The 20,418-nt window shown below is 41.4% G+C and overlaps 1 protein-coding gene across 1 annotated transcript in view; it reads left to right on the top strand.

The window, feature by feature from the left end:
* Window positions 1-20,418, top strand: part of PHEX (phosphate regulating endopeptidase X-linked) — a 218,853-nt gene that overhangs the window by 47,951 nt on the left and 150,484 nt on the right. The window contains exons 6-9 of the mRNA XM_055393675.2: window positions 9,121-9,189; window positions 13,566-13,682; window positions 16,450-16,533; window positions 17,745-17,890. Coding sequence (XP_055249650.1) covers window positions 9,121-9,189; window positions 13,566-13,682; window positions 16,450-16,533; window positions 17,745-17,890 — 416 coding nt within the window. The remainder of the gene's footprint in view (window positions 1-9,120; window positions 9,190-13,565; window positions 13,683-16,449; window positions 16,534-17,744; window positions 17,891-20,418) is intronic.

Below are 20,418 nucleotides of genomic sequence, written 5' to 3' on the forward strand. Positions count from 1 at the left end.
GCACAGAGCACTGAGTAGAGTTCCCTGTATTATACAGTAGGTTCTCATTTGTTCATGCGTGCTCAGGTGTGTCCGACTCTTTGTAGCCCCGTGGACTGTAATCCAGGCTCCTCCGTCCATGGGAATTCTCCAGGCAAGAACACTGAAGTAGGTTGCCATTTCCTTCTCCAAGGTTCTCATCGGTTACCTATTTTTTACATAATAGTGGCAAATAGTGGCTGTATGTCAATCCCAATCTCCCAGTTCACCCCACCCTCCCTCCTTTCCCTGTTATGTTTGTTCTCTACATCTGTGTCTCTATTTCTGCTTTACAAATAAGATTATACCATTTTTCTAGATTTCATGTATGTGCATTAATATATGATATTTGTTTTTTTTGACTTCACCCTGTATAACAGTCTCTAGGTCCATTCATATCTCTACAAATGGTACAATTGCTTTCCTTTTTACGGCTGAGTAATATTCCATTGATATATGTACCATAGCTTCACGATCCATTCCTCTGTTGGTGGACATTTAGGTTGCTTCCATGTCCTGGCTGTTGTAAATAGTGCTGAAATGAACACTGGGGTGCATGTATCTTTTTGAATTACGTTTTTTTCTGGGTATATGCCCAGGAGTAGGATTGCTGGGTCATATGATAGTTCACTTTGGTATATTGATATCTAAATCACATAAATATAAAAACTTCAGGATGTATTATTCTCTCCTGATATGTTAACTTTAAAAAATATATATGCTGGAGTTCATGTTTTTATTAATACCAAGGGACTGGCAAATTTTTTTCTGTAAAGGATCAGATAGGAAATATTTTAGGCTGTGTGGGCTATGTTGATCTCTGTTTCAACTGTTCATCTCTGCTGTTATGTGTGGTAAAGCAGCTATAGACAGTATGTATATAAATGAGGATGGCTGTATGGTAGGCTGGCCTGCAGACTGTAGTTTGTCCATCTCTAATTTAGACAATGGCGGCCTCAATAAAAAATCTTTAGTCATTGAAAGAATTACCATCTCTTCAAGAGGAAATTGTTAGCTACAGAGACAGCTGTATTTTTGTGTTGCGTGATGGGACAACAGCATGGCACTGAGAATATTCTAATGCTTTCAGCATAAGACATGCTCTTCAGTGCTCTATGATGATGGTGATGGCCCAATTGACCTCTGTCCCATGTTGACAGATTACTCACTTAAACAAACCAACAAACCATGTTTTAAGACTGTCATTCTTGGTAACTTCCCTGGCAGTCCAGTGGTTAAGACTTCCTGCTCCCGGTGTAGGGAGTTTACCTGTTTACCTGGCTAGGAAACTAGGATCTCACATTCCATGTGGCCTAAAAAAACCAGACTTTTGTTCTTAATTTCAGAACTATTGTGATATCCTGTATTGTGCAAATACATTAAGTGGTGTTTTTTAAAAATTATATATATATTTTAATTAGAGGATAATGACTTTACAATATCATGATGGTTTTTGCCATATATCAACATGAATCAATATTAGATATACATATGTCCCCTCCCTCTTGAACCTCCCTCCCACCTCCCTCCTCATCCCACCCCTCCCACTGGCTATCTGTTTTACATATGGTGATGTATATGTTTCAGTGCTATTCTCTTATATCATCCCGCCTTCTCCTTCCCCCACTATGTCCAAAATGTCTGTGTCTCCAAAGCAACAAGGGAAAAGAAACAAATAACACACAACAGGATTTCCGTAAGGCTAACAGCTGATCTTTCAAGAAAAATCTGCAGGCCAGAAGGGAATGGCAGGATATGCTTATAGTGATGAGAGGGAAAACCTACGTACAACCAAGATTACTCTATCCAGCAAGGATATCATTCAGATTTGAAGGAGAAATCAAAAGCTTCATAGACAAACAAAAGCTAAGAGAACTCAGCACTTCCAAACCAGTTCTACAACAAATGCTAAAGAACTTCTCTAGACAGGAAACAGGGAAAAGGCCTAGAAAAGCAAACCCCAAACAACAAAGTAAACAGGATCATACTTATCAATAATTACCCTAAGTGGTGTTTTGAAGTAAGTTAATTTTCAGTTTTGCTGATTGTCCTCTAAAAAAGTTAACAGTTGGTCTTTGATTCAGGTTCCAAATAAGAATCACATGCATATTTAGTTGATATATCTATTTTAATCTACAGCATACTAAATTTGACTGATTTCAGGGTAACCTCATACCTAATGAGAGAAAATTCTTGTTTATAGGAGAATTACAGCTTTAAAAGGCAGGAGAAATAATAGAACTTCAAGATTCACTTCAGTTCAGTCACTCAGTCGTGTCCGACTCTTTGTGACTCCATGGACTGCAGCACGCCACGCCTCCCTGTCCACTACCAACTCCTGGAGTTTACTCAAACTCATGTCCATTGAGTCAGTGATGCCATCCAACCATCTCATCCTCTGTGGTCCCTTTCTCCTCCCGCCTTCAATCTTTCCCAGCATCAGGGTCTTTTCAAATGAGTTCTCCGCATCAGTTGGCCAAAGTATTGGAGTTTCAGCTTTAGCATCAGTCCTTCCAATGAATATTCAGGACTGATCTCCTTTAGGATGGACTGGTTGGATCTCCTTGCAGTCCAAGGGACTCTCAAGAGTCTTCTCCAACACCATAGTTCAAAAACATCAATTCTTCAGTGCTCAGCTTTCTTTATAGTCCAACTCTTACATCCATACATGACTACTGGAAAAACCATAGCCTTGACTAGACGGACTTTTGTTGGCAAAATAATGTCTCTGCTTTTAAATATGCTGTCTAGGTTGGTCATAACTTTTCTTCCAAGGAGCAAGAGTCTTTTAATTTCAAGGCTGCAGTCACCATCTGCAGTGATTTTGGAGCCCCCCAAAATAAAGTCTGTCACTGTTTCCATTGCTTCCCCATCTATTTCCCATGAAGTGATGGGACCAGATGCCATGATCTTAGTTTTCTGAATGTTGAGCTTTAAGCCAACTTTTTCACTCTCCTCTTTCACTTTCATCAAGAGGGTCTTTAGTTTTTCTTCGCCTTCTGCCATAAGGGTGGTGTTACGGTGGTGTTACCTGCATATCTGAGGTTATTGATATTTCTCCCGGCAATCTTGATTCCAGCTTGTGCTTCTTCCAGCCCAGCATTCCTCATGATGTACTCTGCATATAAGTTAAATAAGTAGGGTGACAATATACAGCCTTGACGTACTCCTTTCCCTATTTGGAACCAGTCTTGTTCCATGTCCAGTTCTAACTGTTGCTTCCTGACCTTCATACAGATTTCTCAGCTTTAAAAGGCAGGAGAAATAATAGAACTTAAAGATTACCATTTAAAAAAATCCCTAATATATAAAAGGATGAAAACAATTGTCATCAGTGGCTGCTAAAACTATTAGATGAATGGTTGATGGGAAAATTCAGGAGAGAGCAGATTGATATCAGATGAACCCAGATATCAATGGTAGGCCATTGCTAAACGTGGGACAACCAGATTTTGTGTACCTCCTGATACTATACAGTGGGAAGCATGAACTATCACCAATGATGCCAAAAGAAAAGAAAAAAAATGAACTTGGGTCTAATCAAGCCTGTTGTTTGAATACCAGCTTATGGGAAACATGAGTAATAGAGGATCACAATAATCAATTTTTAACAGCTTGCCTTGCACGCTTATTATTCAATTATACTGATCCTAGAGAAACTGAACTGTCAATAATAGAGCACTTTCCAAATGTAAGAAGGTACTCATGTGCTTACTACAGGTCTCCTCTGCCAAGGTGGCAGCTTCTTCCAAGATGATGTGTTTGAGCATGGCCTGGCATTTGAGTGCAGTGTGTGTTTGCTTTAGGTATATCCCTGTTCATACCATTTTGTATGAGGGGCTATTCACACACCTGAATTAACAGGTTAGAGCAACAGTCTTTCTAACCATGACACAGCTGCTAGAAGTTCAAGCATATGTCTAGGTATTGGTAGGAACAGCTTTCTTCTGAGATCTTCATAAAGCCTGGTGAACCTGATAACAAAAACTAGTGTATCGATGGCTGCCAGTGTTGTAAAATTTGTGAATGTTGCTTTTGTTAGAAGTAGTTAAAACTCTAAAAAAAAATCTAACTGAATATTTGGAGCTTATGAAGCACCTTTTAAGTTTTGTGGAACGTAATTTGAAAACCACTACCATAGTGGGAAAAAGAGTAGGCTTTGGTGTTTAAAGAGATTGAGACTTGGCTTTGTGATCTACTCACTGAATGTCTTTGTGCAGGTTGTTTCACTTCTCTCAGTCTCATTTTCCCCAGGTGTAATGAAAGGTTGGTTTGAATTTACTTTTCACTGTTGCTGTGAGATTTAAATGGGATGAACTTGCTGACAGTTCACAGGATAGATACTGGTGCACAGTAGCACATGGCAAAAGGTACCTTTCTCTTAAATCATGATCAGGCAGCTTGTCAGAACCATTTGGGGAATGTTTCTCTTCAATTTTTGTGCCAAACATACATCTCAGATCTCAAATTCAGATGCACAAGAAACAGGCATTTTCTTTAGTCGGTCTCATCTCTGTCTCTAAACTCCCACCCCACCTTCTAGTTGGAAAGTGAGCCAGTCTAGACCCTTCCTCACTTGGCAGCTTCTTCATTTCTCAGCCTTCTCCTAGGGTAGTGATCCCCAACCCTTTTGGCACCAGGGACCAGTTTCTTGGAAGACCGTTTTTCCATGGACCAGGAGTGGGGGATGATTCAAGCCCATTACATTTATTGTCACTTTATTTCTATTATGATTACATTAGCTCCACCTCAGACATCAGTCATTAGATCCTGGAGGTTGGGGACCCCTGTCCTAGGGGACTGGAGACCTTCTGATCATCAGTTATCTATTTCTGAAAAGAAACCTGCTACCCCAGCCCCTGTGGCCCCTTCAGATGTGCTTCTCTGCTGCTGGGCCCCTGGGCCCCTAACTCCCTCTCAAATCCTGCCATTTTCTAGGGGTATTGACTGGTCCCTCTGCTCACAAGAAACTCTGACTTCTTTGACTGCCTCAAAGGTCTTCTTTCTGCTCTGGGAGAACTCTCTCTTACCCCTAAACTCTTCTCCCTCAATGCATTTAGACTTCCTTTTCCATCACATTCTATTGCTGTTTTCCTCCATGTTCTAGGTTTTTCTAATCCCACAAACCCATGGGGATAAGGGGAAAAAAACCTGCTTTGGGACGGCACATCACTGTGAGCATACTCTTAGGTTGTATCTTTGGGTGAAGAAAAAAGGCACTCTTCCAATGGGTAGTCCCAAACATGTGGTTTGGCAAGCTGGGGGCTGCTCACAGCTACACGATGGTGCTCCAAGTTCCTCTGTGGCAGGATGACACAAAATTTGCCACAGACTTAAATGGGAGAAAGGAAAAACAAAAATACACAAAATGGCAGATTAATGCCTTAGAACATATCTTGCTACATGTGTTTGGGTTCATTTTGTGTAAGGAGATAGCAAGAATGAGGATTTAAGGGACAATAAAAGACTTTGGAATATCTGTGGTCCTGAAAGAGTGTTCGGAAGGTCAAGGTTGTGTCAGTATGTGTTACCAGAACAGTGACTTGATGTGATCATCACCCAGCAGCCTGCATTTGTGAGACTCTTAGTAAAATCTGTAGGGACGATAAGGATATCTCCAGACTTTACCTGGAGATAAAGTTTTTCTTTTTTCTCCTATAACTACATCATAATGTGTGAGATGTTTCTTCTTGTATTACTGTTTTGTTTCCTAACCTGTGTGTTGTTTCGGTCAGAGAAAAAACATTCATAGTTCAGTTCAGGGTATCGGATTTCCTAAACATGTATTTTGTTTTCTACTTGCAATATGAGTTGGTGATGGACAGGGAGGCCTGGCGTGCTGTGATTCATGGGGTTGCAAAGAGTCGGACACGACTGAGCGACTGAACTGAACTGAACAAATGCATGGATTAAAAAACCTCAAATAACATAGTGTCCTAATATTGGCCTCTTGAGAAAGTCTTTTGCCTCAAGCGTTTGTCTATTTCTAGTTTTAGTTGACTAACCTTATTCAATCGGTTTCATATATTTAAGAGGTTCCCTCGGAACTGTAGCAATCTGAAGATTTAAAACAGGTCCGGTAACTTCACTTGAGTTGTCTAAACTTTTACAATAAATGGATTTAACTTCATTTCATCAGAGGGAACCTTTGGCTTTCTTGATATTGTCTACACAGTTTCCTTTCCTTTGAGACTAAAGCTCAAAAAATTCTCCAAGTGGTTCAACTCTAATTGAAAGCCAAAGCATCTTAATCATAATATCATGTTTCATGTTCCTGGCTTACTTAATTTTTGGAAGAAAGGGTGATGTATTGGGAATTGGAATATGATGAAGCCAGGCTGGCTTGTGACTGGGTTGTTTAGGGCCAATTAGAGAAGAAGATTGAATGCAATAATTTGAGGTTTTTAGCAATACACCCAGGCAAGGTCGATGTTATGAAAACATCTTTCCCCCCAATTAGCTTAACTTTTTAAATGTGTGGATAGGATTTAAGGTAGAAAATTTGATGTCGGGTTCAGTTTTATTCAGTCTTTGGGCAGTTGCTAATACTCAAGAAAAAACAGCCAGAAATTTAGAGGAAGTTCTGGAACTTTAAAATTTTTATTTATTTAAAATTTTACTTACAGTTAAATTCACTTTTTGTGAAGCACAAGTCTGTAAGTTTTTACAAATGCATGGAGTCACAGAATCACCACCATAATCAAGACAGACAATAGTCCGTCCCATCACTTCCCCCAGATTTACCTTGTGTTGCCCTTTTGTAATCATCCACTCTCCCCATCCCCTGTTCTCCATCCCTGTGGTTTTGTCTTTTTAGGGGATGTGATTAAAATATGCCCATATTGTTGCATGTATCAGTAGTCTATTCCTTTTTATGGGTGACTATCAGAGTTTATCCATTTGCCAGTTGAACATTTGGGGTTTCAGATTTTTGGCAATAATGAATAAAGTTACATGCAGGTTTCTGTGTGAGTATAAGTTTTCATTTTATCTTTGGTAAGTGGCTGGGAAGTGACATTGCTGGGTCATATGTACGTTCAGTTTTTTAAGAAACTATCAGACTGATTTCCAAAGTGACTCTGTCATGTTGCATTCCCACCAACAGTGTATGAGTGAGCTAGTTTTTCCACATCCTCACCAGTACTTGGCATTATCAGTGTTTTGTTTTTGTGGCCATGCCATGAGTCATGTGGGAACTTAGTTCCCCAACCAGAGATTGAACCTATACCCCTTGTAGTGGAAGCGAGAAGTCTTAACCACTGGACTGCCAGAGAAGTCCCTGACATTATCAGTGTTTTTGTTTTTGCCATCCTAGTAGGAGAAGGAAATGGCAACCCACTCCAGTACTCTTGCCTGGAAAATCCCATGGGCGGAGGAGCCTGGTGGGCTTCTGTCTATGGGGTCGCACAGAGTCAGACACGACTGAAGCGACTTAGCAGCAGCAGCAGCAGCAGCAGCAGTAGGTGTATAGTGGTATTTTACTGTGGCTATCATTTACATTTTCTAATGACTAGTGATTTTAAGCATCCTTTCATAAATTTATTTTCCATTTGAATATTTTCTTGGGTGAAATATCTGTTCAGATCTCTTGTCCAGTTTTAAATTGGGCAGTTTGTTTTCTTATTGAGTTATGAGGGTTCTTTATATATTCTGGATGCAAGTCCTTTGTCATATATATGATTTTCAGATATTTTCTCCCTATCTGTAGCTTATCTTTTTTATTCTCTTAAGAATGTCTTTCACACAGCAAAAATGTTTAAGGATGATGAGGTCCAATTTATTTTTTATTTTAGGTATCTGATTTTGGTGTCATATCTAAGAACTCTGTGTAACCCCAGGTCAAAGAATTTCCCATATGTTTTTTACTGCAGGTTTTATTATTTGTTGTTATTCAGTCTCTTAAGTCGTGTCTGACTCTTTGAGACCCCATGGACTGCAGCACTCCAGGCTTCCCTGTCTTTCACTATCTCCCAGTTTGCTCAAATTCATGTCCATTGAGTCGGTGATGCCATCCAACCATCTCAACCTCTGTCCCCTCTTCTCTTTTTGCCTTTCACCTTTCCCACCATCAGGGTCTTTTCCAGTGAGTCATCTCTTCATATCAGGTGGCCAAAGTAATGGAGCTTCAGCTTCAGCATTAGTCCTTCCAGTGAATATTCAGGGTTGATTTCCTTTAGGATTGACTGGTTTGATCTCCTTGCAGTCCAAGGGACTCTCAAGAGTCTTCTCCAACACCACAATTCAAAAGCATCAGTTCTTTGGTGCTCAGCCTTCTTTATGGTCCAACTTCATATCCATACATGACTACTGGAAAAACCATAGCCTTGACTATATAGACCTTTGTTGGCAAAGTAATGTGTCTGCTTTTTAATATGCTGTCTAGGTTTGTTATAGCTTTCCTTCCAAGGAGCAAGCTTCTTTTAATTTCATGGGTGCAGTCACCAATCCACAGTGATTTAGGAAGTTTTATATTGTTAGGTTTTATATGTAGTTCTAGATCTATATCATATTAATTTTTGTGCAGGTCATGAGGTCCGGTTTGAAATTTATTTTTTTGGGCAAATGGATATCTGATTATTCTAGCCCATTTTTTGGAAAAGATTATAATTTTCTCTTTGATTACCTTTAAGTTGCTGAAAGTTTTAATTCAAGCATTTATGCTATAATTTTCTCTAATAATAATTATACATATTTAGTTGCCTGATTATTATTTGTATTTTCATCACCTATTTTAAACTTTCCAGAGAGGGTTCTAAAGTTTGCAAAGATTTCCCAAAGCAAAATCACCTCTCTGGATTTTATTTCTCCACCCATCAAATAGGGGGGAAAATCAGATAATCCTATTTCAAAGTCATTTAGCTTTGACAATATTTAGTATTGTTAGAAATTCAAAAGGTTAGAAACCATGAATCAGGGAATCAGGGGCAGATCTCTGATACTTGATAACTGTCATTGATTGCTGCAGCACCTGTTTGCTTTGAATTGTTTTTGTAATGGTGACACACGCTCAAAATATGGCAGGGATCCAGATCTCATGACTCATTAACATGGTACAGAAGAATTTTCAGTGCCAGCAGAATGCTTTGTTTTTTGTTTCAACAGCTGGACCAAGCGGCGCTCTCCCTAGCCGTGAGGGAAGACTACCTTGATAACAGTACGGAAGCCAAGTCTGTAAGTTTTCCTCAATCAACTCTGCATCTTGTCAGACATTGTGAGGTTCATAAGTTGTTCTAAAATCCCTAACTCTTTACTCGAATGGAGCAGTGTGGGTGTTTGATGACCATATTCCCAATGTAGGAAGCAAAGGCCTTTTCTTTGGGCAGATAAATGGTCCTCCCTGTTTTCTGGAAGTCTGAAATGAAGGCTGAGCACTCCCTGTGCTCAGTGCCCTCATAGTTGAGCGGGGAAGACAGCACACCAAATGCGGTAACCAAGGAATGGTCTTGCAGCCAGCCGTCAGAAGTGTGGACAGCTCTCAGTATGTTGCAGAAGTGTGGGAATGGACACCCAGTTGACCAGTGGGTCCCAAATTGTATTGCTTAAGAATCACCTCGGAAGCTTCTATTAAATGTTGATTCTTGGGCCTCAGCCATGGAAAGGCGGATTTAGTAGACTTGAAGTGGGGCCTTGGAATCTGTTTTTTTAAATTGGTGCCCCAGGTTAATGTAAGGTTAATGAGAACCAGATGGGATCAATCTGCTCAAACTTCTTGTTTTGGCTTGGAAACCTAGTCATTTCCTGGAGATTGGATTCAGTTCAGTTCAGTTCAGTTCAGTCGCTCAGTCGTGTCCGACTCTTTGCGACCCCATGAATCACAGCACGCTAGGCCTCCCTGTCCATCACCAACTCCCGGAGTTCACTCAAACTCATGTCCATTGAGTCAGTGATGCCATCCAGCCATATCATTCTCTGTTGTCCCCGTCTCCTCCCACCCCCAATCCCTCCCAGCATCAGACTCTTTTCCAGTGAGTCAACTCGTCGCATGAGGTGGCCAAAGGATTGGAGTTTCAGCTTTGGCATCAGTCCTTCCAAGGAACACCCAGGATTGATCTCCTTTAGAATGGACTGGTTGGATCTCCTTGCAATCCAAAGGACTCTCAAGAGTCTTCTCCAGCACCACAGTTCAAAAGCATCAATTCTTCGGTGTTCAGCTTTCTTCACAGTCCAACTCTCACATCCATACATGACTACGGGAAAAACCATAGCCTTGACTAGACGGACCTTTGTTGGCAAAGTAATGTCTCTGCTTTTTAATATGCTATCTAGGTTGGTCATAACTTTCCTTCCAAGGAGTAAGTGTCTTTTAATTTCCTGGCTGCTGTCAGCATCTGCAGTGATTTTGGAGTCCAAAAAAAATAAAGTCTGACACTGTTTCCACTGTTTCCCCATCTATTTCCCCAAGAAGTGATGGGACCAGATGCCATGATCTTTGTTTTCTGAATGTTGAGCTTCAAGCCAACCTTTTCACTCTCCTCTTTCACTTTCATCAAGAGGCTTTTGAGTTCCTCTTCACTTTCTGCCATAAGGGTGGTGTCATCTGCATATCTGAGGTTATTGATATTTCTCCCGGCAATCTTGATTCCAGCTTGTGCTTCCTCTAGCCCAGCGTTCCTCATGATGTACTCCGCATATAAATTAAATAAGCAGGGTGACAATATACAACCTTGACATGCTCCTTTTTCTATTTGGAACCAGTTTGTTGTTCCATGTCCAGTTCTAACTGTTGCTTCCTGACCTGCATACGGGTTTCTCAAGAGGCACGTCAGGTGGTCTGGGATTCCCATCTCTTTCAGAATATTCCACAGTTTCTTGTGATCCACACAGTCAAAGGCTTTGGCATAGTCAATGAAGCAGAAATAGATGTTTTTCTGGAACTCTCTTGCTTTCTCCATGATCCAGCGGATGTTGGCAATTTGATCTCTGGTTCCTCTGCCTTTTCTAAAACATGCTTGAACATCTGGATGTTCATGGTTCACATATTGCTGAAGCCTGGCTTGGAGAATTTTGAGCATGACTTTACTAGTGTGTGAGATGAGTGCAGTTGTGTGGTAGTTTGAGCATTCTTTGGCATTCCCTTTTTTTGGGATTGGAATGAAGACTGATCTTTTCCAGTCCTGTGGCCACTGCTGAGTTGTCCAAATTTGCTGGCATATTGAGTGCAGCACTTTCACAGCATCATCTTTCAGGATTTGAAATAGCTCAATTGGAATTCCATCAACTCCACTAGCTTTGTTCATAGTGATGCTCTCTAAGGCCCACTTGACTTCACATTCCAAGATGTCTGGTTCCAGGTGAGTGATCACGCCATCGTGATTATCTTCGTCGTGAAGATCTTTTTTGTACAGATTGGAGATTGGATTTATTCCTGACACTTTGAATTCATTTTGGAACCTTTGTTGAACTTCCAAGGGAGCCTTAGGCCCAGCGGGACCCTTGACCAGGGAAGCTTGGGTTTCTGGCCTGGCCTGAGGATGCAGGGACTTCGATGGGGGGAAGTGCTGGCTCTCACAGAGTCCTTGCTCCTTTGCTGATCGGAAAGCCTGTATCTAGAAGGCTCTGAAGGGCAGCATCCTCAGCGACTTTCTGGCTGAGGACACTCATCAAAGAAGGTTGGCAAGTTTTCCTTCTTGAAATTGGACAGAACGAACTTTTACCAGTCTGGAGGCACTTCTGTTTCTACTTGGATCACCACCTGATATGAAGCCGTGCTTGAAATGTTGTCCCCGCCCTGTAACCAATCAGTCCTGTAGACTCTGCCTTCAAAATCTCTCTTCCCCCTGGTGCCTCCTTCATCTCCCTACTGCCCTAGGGCAGATCCTTGTTGAGTCTCCTTTTAACTATTCCCTCCTCCCCTTCATTCCATTACCTCCTTAGCACCACTTGGCCAGCTCTCAAAGTACATCTCCCAGTGTGCTTTTGCTCACAAGTTAGACTCTGTATTCCTTAGAGGGAGTTCAAGGCTTCTTTACAACCTAGTCCCAAACCACCTTTGCTGTCTCACCTATCTTTATTCTTCCCCCGACAAAGGCAGCTCGCACATCTCTCAGAAGGACGCCCCTGCTCCTGGGTGTCCCCTTTAAAAACTCTCTCCCTGGTTTCTCGAGGCTAGAATTCACTAGTTCTTGAGTTTCCAAGCACTTAGCAGCTTTATTAAAGACTTTATTTTTGTGCTGCTAGTGTCACAGTTAGTAATGGCATGTTTATCCCCCTCGCAGGATCACACGCTGGGAACTAGACTTAAGCATTATTTAATTTTTCATCTATACTCCCCCTTGTGCACAGAAGGTCTAGCAAGACATCTTGCATATGTGCTGATCGAATAAATATTTTTGGAATTTAACTGGAAATTGTGAAACATTTCTAATTATGACTATCTGTGAGGCTTGCTTACTGATTCAACAAATATTTATTAAGGGCCTGCTATATGCCAAGCACTGTGCAGGTCTCGGAGTCATAAGCATTATAAGAGTAGCTTTGAAGAATCAAGGTGTATATTAGGGAATCTTATGCCCATAGCATAACTATGAAACAGTTTAATATCTGGTGTATTGAATTCTTAAAATGTACCTGAAAGGAGAAGGGACCCACCCTCACCCCCTGACACACACACATAAGATTCCTCAACTCCCACAAAGTAAGGTCTTCCTCTCTTCTTCTTCCGGAGAAGGCAATGGCAAGGCACTCCAGTACTCTTGCCTGGAAAATCCCATGGATGGAGGAGCCTGGTGGGCTGCAGTCCATGGGGTCGCTAGGGGTCGGACACGACTGAGCAACTTCACTTTCACTTTTCACTTTCACACATTGGAGAAGGAAGTGGCAACCCACTCCAGTGTTCTTGCCTGGAGAATCCCAGGGAAGGGGGAGCCTGGTGGGCTTCCGTCTATGGGGTCACACAGAGTCGGACACGACTGAAGTGACTTAGCAGCAGCAGCAGCCTGAAAATGGGTTCCTGAACATGCAACGAGGAACTTCTGCATTTATTCAGTTTCTCTTCGTCATTCTTCTTGTCTTTCCTTTCCTTTCTCCCTAAGGTAGTGAGGAGAACTTGGTAAAAACCCTACAAAATGGGAAAAAAAAAACATTCGATTGCTGGGCTTTTGTTTTTAGTGTGGAGATGTTAAATTGAGCTGGAAGAAAATAAATCACATTTCCCACTAGTCTTCATGGATCATGCCTCCCGCTTTTAGCAACCAGTTCGTTCCCTTGTTTTTTAATATTAAAGCCTCACTTGCCTGGCAAGATGACTCATTTGTAGATGTTTCATATATCCTTAATATTACTGGTTGCCAGAAAACAAGTTCTTTTGATTCTTGCTGGCCAGACATTTCTGTCTGTCATGGAAACAGTACCCAAGTAGGCATCATTCTTCTTTGTCCCAAAGTGGTAGATGAGTGGTTGGTATTGCATAATGCTCATACCATACTTTGAGTACGGAGTGAAAATGATGGGCATTTATTTCCACCTGCTGTTTCTGCTCTTCTGTGTTCCTCAAACATACTTCCGTAATGGACTCTTGACATGGTCCCTTGCTTCTTTATCTCTTACAGTATCGGGATGCCCTTTACAAGTTCATGGTGGATACTGCTGTGCTTTTGGGAGCTAATAGCTCCCGAGCAGAGCATGACATGAAGTCGGTGCTTAGGTTGGAAATAAAGATAGCTGAGGTAAGTCTTCATCTAAAATCTTTTTCTTTTCCTTCTCCTTATTTTAAAGGTGATATATCTTGCATGAGAATACATATAAAAAATCATCTTGTGGCATTGTCCTTTGGGTCAAAGATAGAACTCATAGCAGCCCTCTCTGGGAAGTAGCAGGAAGAAAAACCATAACAGATAGAAGAGCTCTTCTTCCGCCTCTGCTTGAAGCCCAGTCAGTGTCCACATGCTCGTCAGCAGTGGACAGAGAACAGCAGCAGGGAGAGGCTCTCTCTGTTTTCCCAGGGAAGTGCCTGTTTGGCCTCAACTGAAGAATATGCATTTGATAAATCTGTATGAATTTGGCTTAAGTGGAAGGTTATTTTTAAGCTAGTTTACTCTTTACACTATTCCAATGCAGAATCAGTCTCATCTAAGATTGAGGCTTTGGGAAGTCTAGCCACATAATTTGATGTAGAAAGTATATAGTGCAAGCTGGTAAGCGTGTATTAGTTCTTATACCCAGCCCTGGTTTTCATTCTTTTCTTGTCCCACTTTCATGAATGTCATTGTGTCATATGCTGTGTTCTGTGTAAATCACCTTTTAAATTCTTTCAGGCTCATTTTGGAGACAAAAAGACCTAAGAACAAACTTGAGGGAGACTAGTGAGAAATCCTAAATGGTTAGCTTTGTTCAAAGAATAACTTTTCTAGAAGAACCAAAGTATAAAATCTTTATACGTTCTCAGGACTGGACGGAACAGATATGATGAAATCTGCTTGGGGAGATACACTGTAGTGAAAAAAATGACGATACTTTTATCAAGAAGTGGTGGTGTATTTGTTGGTAGTCTTTTATAATAGAAGTTGGTAAAAATCTTAAAGTGCTTAGGAGTCCAAGCGCTGTTTGGTTTTGTGTTTGGCGAGGTGTGGTGGGGTGGCAAGGTGGGAGCAGGCTGATGGATAGGGTCTGGAGGAGTCAGCCTCTTGGCTGGCGTGGTGTACATATGTGTCTTTCTCCAGACCCCCTAGTCACAGCACATACAGTTCCTTCCTGTGTGTCACCTTTGAAGACGGCAAAGACTGCTGCAGATGTTCTGGAGTCAAAGTCTGGGCCTCTCCGCTGTGTCTAGTGGCCATCTGGATTCCCTTCCCAGGCAATCAGAGACCCAGAGACCTCATTTGGACTGAAGCTCCTATACAGCAGGAAAGGCCTTGCCCTGAGCCAGGGATCTGAACCAAAAAGGGAACTCAAAACAGCTGGGCCGAGGCAAGACTGGGAATGGTCAAGAGGCTAAATGAAGTGACAAATCCGTAGGGTGGAGGAAGGAGCTGGCAGAGAGCTGAAATCAGCTCTAAGGCCAAAGGGCTCCAACCTGGGCCTATGAGTCTGAGTAGAGCGAGGAAGAGTGTGGACATTCTTTGAAGCAGTGATTGAAATGGAGGCAGGAGGTTGCCTGTGAGCTGCAAGAAGTCTCTCCCATGGATGGTGAGGAGGGAGAAGCTGAGGGCACTGAAGAGAAGAGGAGGCATATATCTGCTACTCAGCCTTCTGTGATTTTATCATGACAAATCCATGGCGCTTGGGTTTTTTGCCAGCTGATAATACTCATCTCTGTATCTTACATCCCAGGTCACTAACGACCTTCAGAATTAGTGGGGCACATCATCCCAGGCAGACTTCTAAAGCTGAGAAGACAGGACAACTTCGCCAAGCCCCCCAGAAGTCCTTGTAAACACAGCCATGGAAGTGTGCATTCAGCTAATCCCAACTAGAGAGACGTGTGCCTAAGGGGAGGTCTTGTTGATGGCATGGCCCTTGGGATTGGAGCCAAGTGGAGTTTAATTGGAAAGACTTGCAACAGAAAATGAATCACAAGCAAAGTCTTGACTTATGGTTCAAACCATGAGGGTAGTGGTGGTGGACAGGAGTGCAAGGGTAGGAGAGTCCTGTGTGAGTTGGAAGGTGGCAAGTTTAATGCAGAGGAATCAGATGATGGAGGACCTTAAGGCAAAATCATGATGTGTTGAGCGGTCTGAGCAGCTACTGCCTGTCTGCAGAAGTGATTAAGATGGCCCTTGAGGAAGATGATCGTTGCTGCTCTTCTCAGATTAAATATGACAGAGCCTAGAAGCTTTGATTTGATGTTGCCAAAATTGCCAGGAGCACAAGTGTTGGAAATGGAAGGAGTGTGAAGGGTCAGGGCTGGAGAAGCAGATGAGGAAATATGTCTGGGTGGTAACTGACCCCATACCTTTAGCAGTGGGGCCAGGGAAATTTCCAGGCCACAGAAACCAGAGAGGAGAAGGGAAGTGAGGGATGGAGCTGTTGACAGAACCATCACTGGTGGCAGTGCTGTTCAGATAGTCTAGAGCTCTTAGTGAGAACGTTCCCTGGGGAATGAAGGGGTGGTCTGTAGTTTATGAACTGTAGAGGTTGTTACCTGGATACTGCAGGTGGACAGGGGATGTTTGTCTCAAATCGCCCAATCTTAGCATGGCTATCTACCCCAAGCCAGTAATAGATTTCGTCCATCCACATGAAAGGTTAGGGAGGGATTTGAGAAGTTATTTTTGTACCAAGTCCAATGTTTCACACTGAACAGGAAAGTTTCTTTTTATTTTCTTAATCCTGCCTAAAGTGATTTTTTCCCCCTCCTCTCTCCCAGGTTCGGCACCACACCAAAATCTTGAAAAAATTTATGATACTATACAGATGTTTTGGCACATGTAGGAAGTAGTTATGCAGTTAGAAATGGTTTGTTTGAAAAAAATAACCAAAGTCTCTTTCCACCAGATAATGATTCCGCATGAAAACCGAACCAGTGAAGCCATGTACAACAAAATGAACATCTCCCAGCTGAGTGCTATGATTCCTCAGGTTAGTGAAAGCAATCCAGGAAATTGTATCTCAACTGGACATTTGACAAGCAATTCTATTTCACCTGTGTATAAAATTTTGCCTCATAAAAGCTACCATTGGTCTTCTTGCTCATCCCCATGTCTGTCAGTCATCACATAAAATATCCCTTGTCTGTGCTTTGGGATGCTGTCTGCTCTATGGAACAGAAAACTTTTCCAAGAGTGGCCTAAAACCTTAAAGCCTATTTCCTTATATAGACAAAAGGTTAGACATAGGTTGCTGTTGGTGTTGGTTTAGCTGTTGCTCAACATTGTCGAAGATCCAAGTTCTTTCTTTCTACTCCACACTTTTTAGCATGTTGGCTTTTTGACTGCATATTTGATGACTCAGGCTTGTAAGGCGGCTGCCATAGCTGATATGTCACATGTGTCCTCAGAGCAGGAAGAAGGTGCAAGCCCCAGTATGGGCCATGTTTAACTCTTCTACCAGGCAAAACCAAATCCTTTCCACGGGTCATCCCTTTATTTCTTACTGAGTAAAACTGGGACATGTGGGACTACCTCCAGGGTAGGCTGGGCAAGTGAGTGACTGGCTTTCCATTTTGCTAGTAGAGGCAGGCAGGGGAGCAAAGAAAAAGAAAAGCCTGGAAAGGACTTTCCAGGTAGCCAGGTCAAAATGCCAAGACAGTGATGCTATGAAGGGGAGACACGTATTACTCTGTGCTGTTTGTTTCCCTCTGTGTAAGAAAGGCTGTGCCAGAGGGAGGACCAGAAATGTTGCGGGGCATCTATGTCTATCTGGACAGGAGAGTGAATGAGCACGGAGTGGGGGCGAGTGCAGGGAGAAGGGAGGTGAGTGCTACTGCAAGATGGATGGAGAGAGAGAGAGCAGGAGTGAAGGGGGGAGGAGGAGAGGGGAGGATGAGAGTGAAGGAGGGGCTGGGGTGTGAGTGCATGCACTGCTGGGTGAGCATGCACACACATATGTGGTCCATACACAGATGGCACAGAACACATGTTCCATTTATGATTCAGCAGCAAGTCTGATCTGGGTGGCAGTGATCAGGCATTTATCTTCTAGATTTGAGCAGTTGGATGTTTATTTGGTCTGAGATCACAAGCCATGGATTACATTCTACTGACTCTGGTTGCCTTTCTCCGTGATTGTTCCCCAGCAGAGGTTCTCTCACTGTGTTTTCTTTTTTTTTTTTTTTGTCTTTCTCTCCTCAGTTTGACTGGCTGAGCTACATCAAGAAGGTCATCGATGTCAGACTCTACCCTGAACTGAAAGACATTGGCCCCTCAGAGAACGTGGTGGTCCGTGTCCCTCAATACTTTAAGGATTTGTTTAGGATATTAGGCTCTGAGAGGAAGAAGTAAGAGCTTTCTTGTGCATTTTACTGTGATTTTTATTTTTCCTTTAAAATTATAAGGTCTTCCCCCTCGTGTCCTTTGAAAACTGTTTGTAAAGAAAGTTATATCAAAAAAGTCTTGGGGAAAGTTGTGGTGTCCTTTGTGACAAATGAGCTGAGACCATCATCTGGTGTAGGTTATTTACTACAATGACAACAAATATACAATGTTTTTGCCCCTTATTTCTGATCTTTCTCCATATTCCCTCTGAAAGCCTAAATTGTTTATTAGTTTTGAAAACTAGTTATATAGTGATGTTATTTTTTGAGATTTCTATACGAACATCTTTGTTTTCCTCTAGTTCATTCTTGGTCTTTGGCTGTTTTTTCTTCCTTCTTCTTTTAAGCCAATAAATCACTTTGTATCAATAAACCAAAGTACCAATACTGAAAAGACTGAAGACCACTCAGAAAGCTGTAGAAAAATTACACTGGTGAAAGAATGTCAGGAACTGTCAGGTTTTTCTTTTTTTAAACAATATTTTAGAATTTGTTACTTTGTTCCTTTGGCACTACAAAGCAAGGAAATTCTAAAAATGTTCAGGAAAGATGATTTTTTAATTGACATAGAGTTGATTTACATTGTTTAATTGCTGCTGTACAGCAAAGTGATTCAGTTCTATCTATATATATTTTAATATTCTTTCTCATTATTGTTCATCATAGGATATTGATTGTAGTTCTCTGTGCTATACAGTAGGACCTTGTTGTTTCTCCATTCCTTATATAAAAGCTTACATCTGCTAACTGCAGCCTCCAACTCCATCTCTCCCCCAACCCCTTCCCCCTTGACAACCATTAGTCTGTTCTCTATGTCCATGATTCTATTTTTATTTCATAGATAGTTTCATTTGTGTCACATTTTAGATCAGGAAAGAGAATTTTGCATCCTCATGAAGCCATTCAGATTTGACTACAGAAAATGAAGCACAGGAAGGTCAAATAGTTCACAGTCACAGTTTAATAGGCTAATTGCTGGACCATGATTAAAAATCATATTTTCTTTTTAAAAATATTTGTTTGACTGTGTCAGGTCTTGGTTGCAGCATGTGGGATCTAGTTTCCTGACCAGAGATCAAACCCAGACCCCCAGGATTCAGAGCATGGCATCTTAGCCACTGGACCACCAGGGAAGTCCCCCAAATCATACTTACTTATTTGGACTTAGACAAGGTTATCTTGCCAGGAATTACGTGAAAAAAAGAGGCACTTGGAGAAGTCCTGGGAATAAAATTTAGCACCCATCCCCACCTATGAAAACATTTAGACACTTTTGAAGAGCTCTTCTTTTTAAGATGCTATTTTCTTATAATAAAAACAATATGTTGTTCATTGAAAAAAACATACAGAAAAGTAAGCATATAGAAAAGGGAGAGTAGAAATAATAAATACGTTTCCGATTCTGTGTGGGGTGAAACCTTGATATTCCAAGTGTGATCTGTGGATCAGTAATGTCAACAGCATTACCTTGGGCCTCTGGTAAAAATACAGATTCCAGCAGTCCTCTATAGATATGGAGCGAGGCCTAGAAATCTGTATTTTAACAAGCACCCCAGGAATCTTATGATTAGTTTTTTGGGGAGATTCACTGCTTTAGAAACTTTTTCATGTGTACTTCCTAGCTCTGAAATTTTGTTAAATATGACCCAAATTATTTTGTGCTCCTATGCCATTGAGTTACTCAACACTTTTCAAATTGTGGTGGTAATTTCTGTTGAAAGATGGAGTTTCCATGCTATGTATACAGTCTCCAGAACTTAGTGAGTTGGTTTCTTCCAGTGTGTGTGTTATCTTCAGTTGTAAATTAGTAGGTAATTTTTGAAACTGTGCTGATTTTATTTCCACAGAAGCCTAATTGACAACCAGGGAATAATAGATTGGGCCTTGGTTTACTGTATTAGATAATATCTTTGGTGGTGATTACATTTTAGAACTGCAGGATCTGTCATGACAAAAGGGGCCAAGAAAGACCATGACTGAAGGGAGATTTTAATCTGGTTCTTATCAAAATGATAACTTAGATGTAAGCATAGTGAACTACAGTGGAAAAAATGTAAATAGAAAAATTAACTGCAGACATTTATGTCCGTAACATAAGGTGATCTGCAGATATTTTGAAACTTCCAAATCTCTGTCACATAGTTTACTCTTTAGCAAGTGATTCATCAAAAACAACTTGTATTGTGTGTATATTGAGATTTCAAAACACTGTATGCTTCTTTTTTTTTATTGGAGGCAAATTATTTTACAATATTATATTGGTTGGTTTTGCCATACATTGACATGAATTCGCCCCGGGTTTACGTAAGTTCCCCCTCCTGAACCCCCCTCCCACCTCCCTCCTCCTTTATCCTCCCTCTGGGTCATCCCCGCATGCCAGCCCCGAGCATCCTATAACATGCATTGACCCTGAACTAGTGATTCGTTTCACATATGACAACATGAATTTTGATAACACTTTATTTGTAGAGCACAGTAAGTTTTTTTAAAGA

Source organism: Moschus berezovskii, chromosome X (genome assembly GCF_049115385.1).
Source record: "Moschus berezovskii isolate FMDL1 chromosome X, NW_MosBer_1.0, whole genome shotgun sequence".
NCBI lineage: Eukaryota > Metazoa > Chordata > Mammalia > Artiodactyla > Moschidae > Moschus > Moschus berezovskii.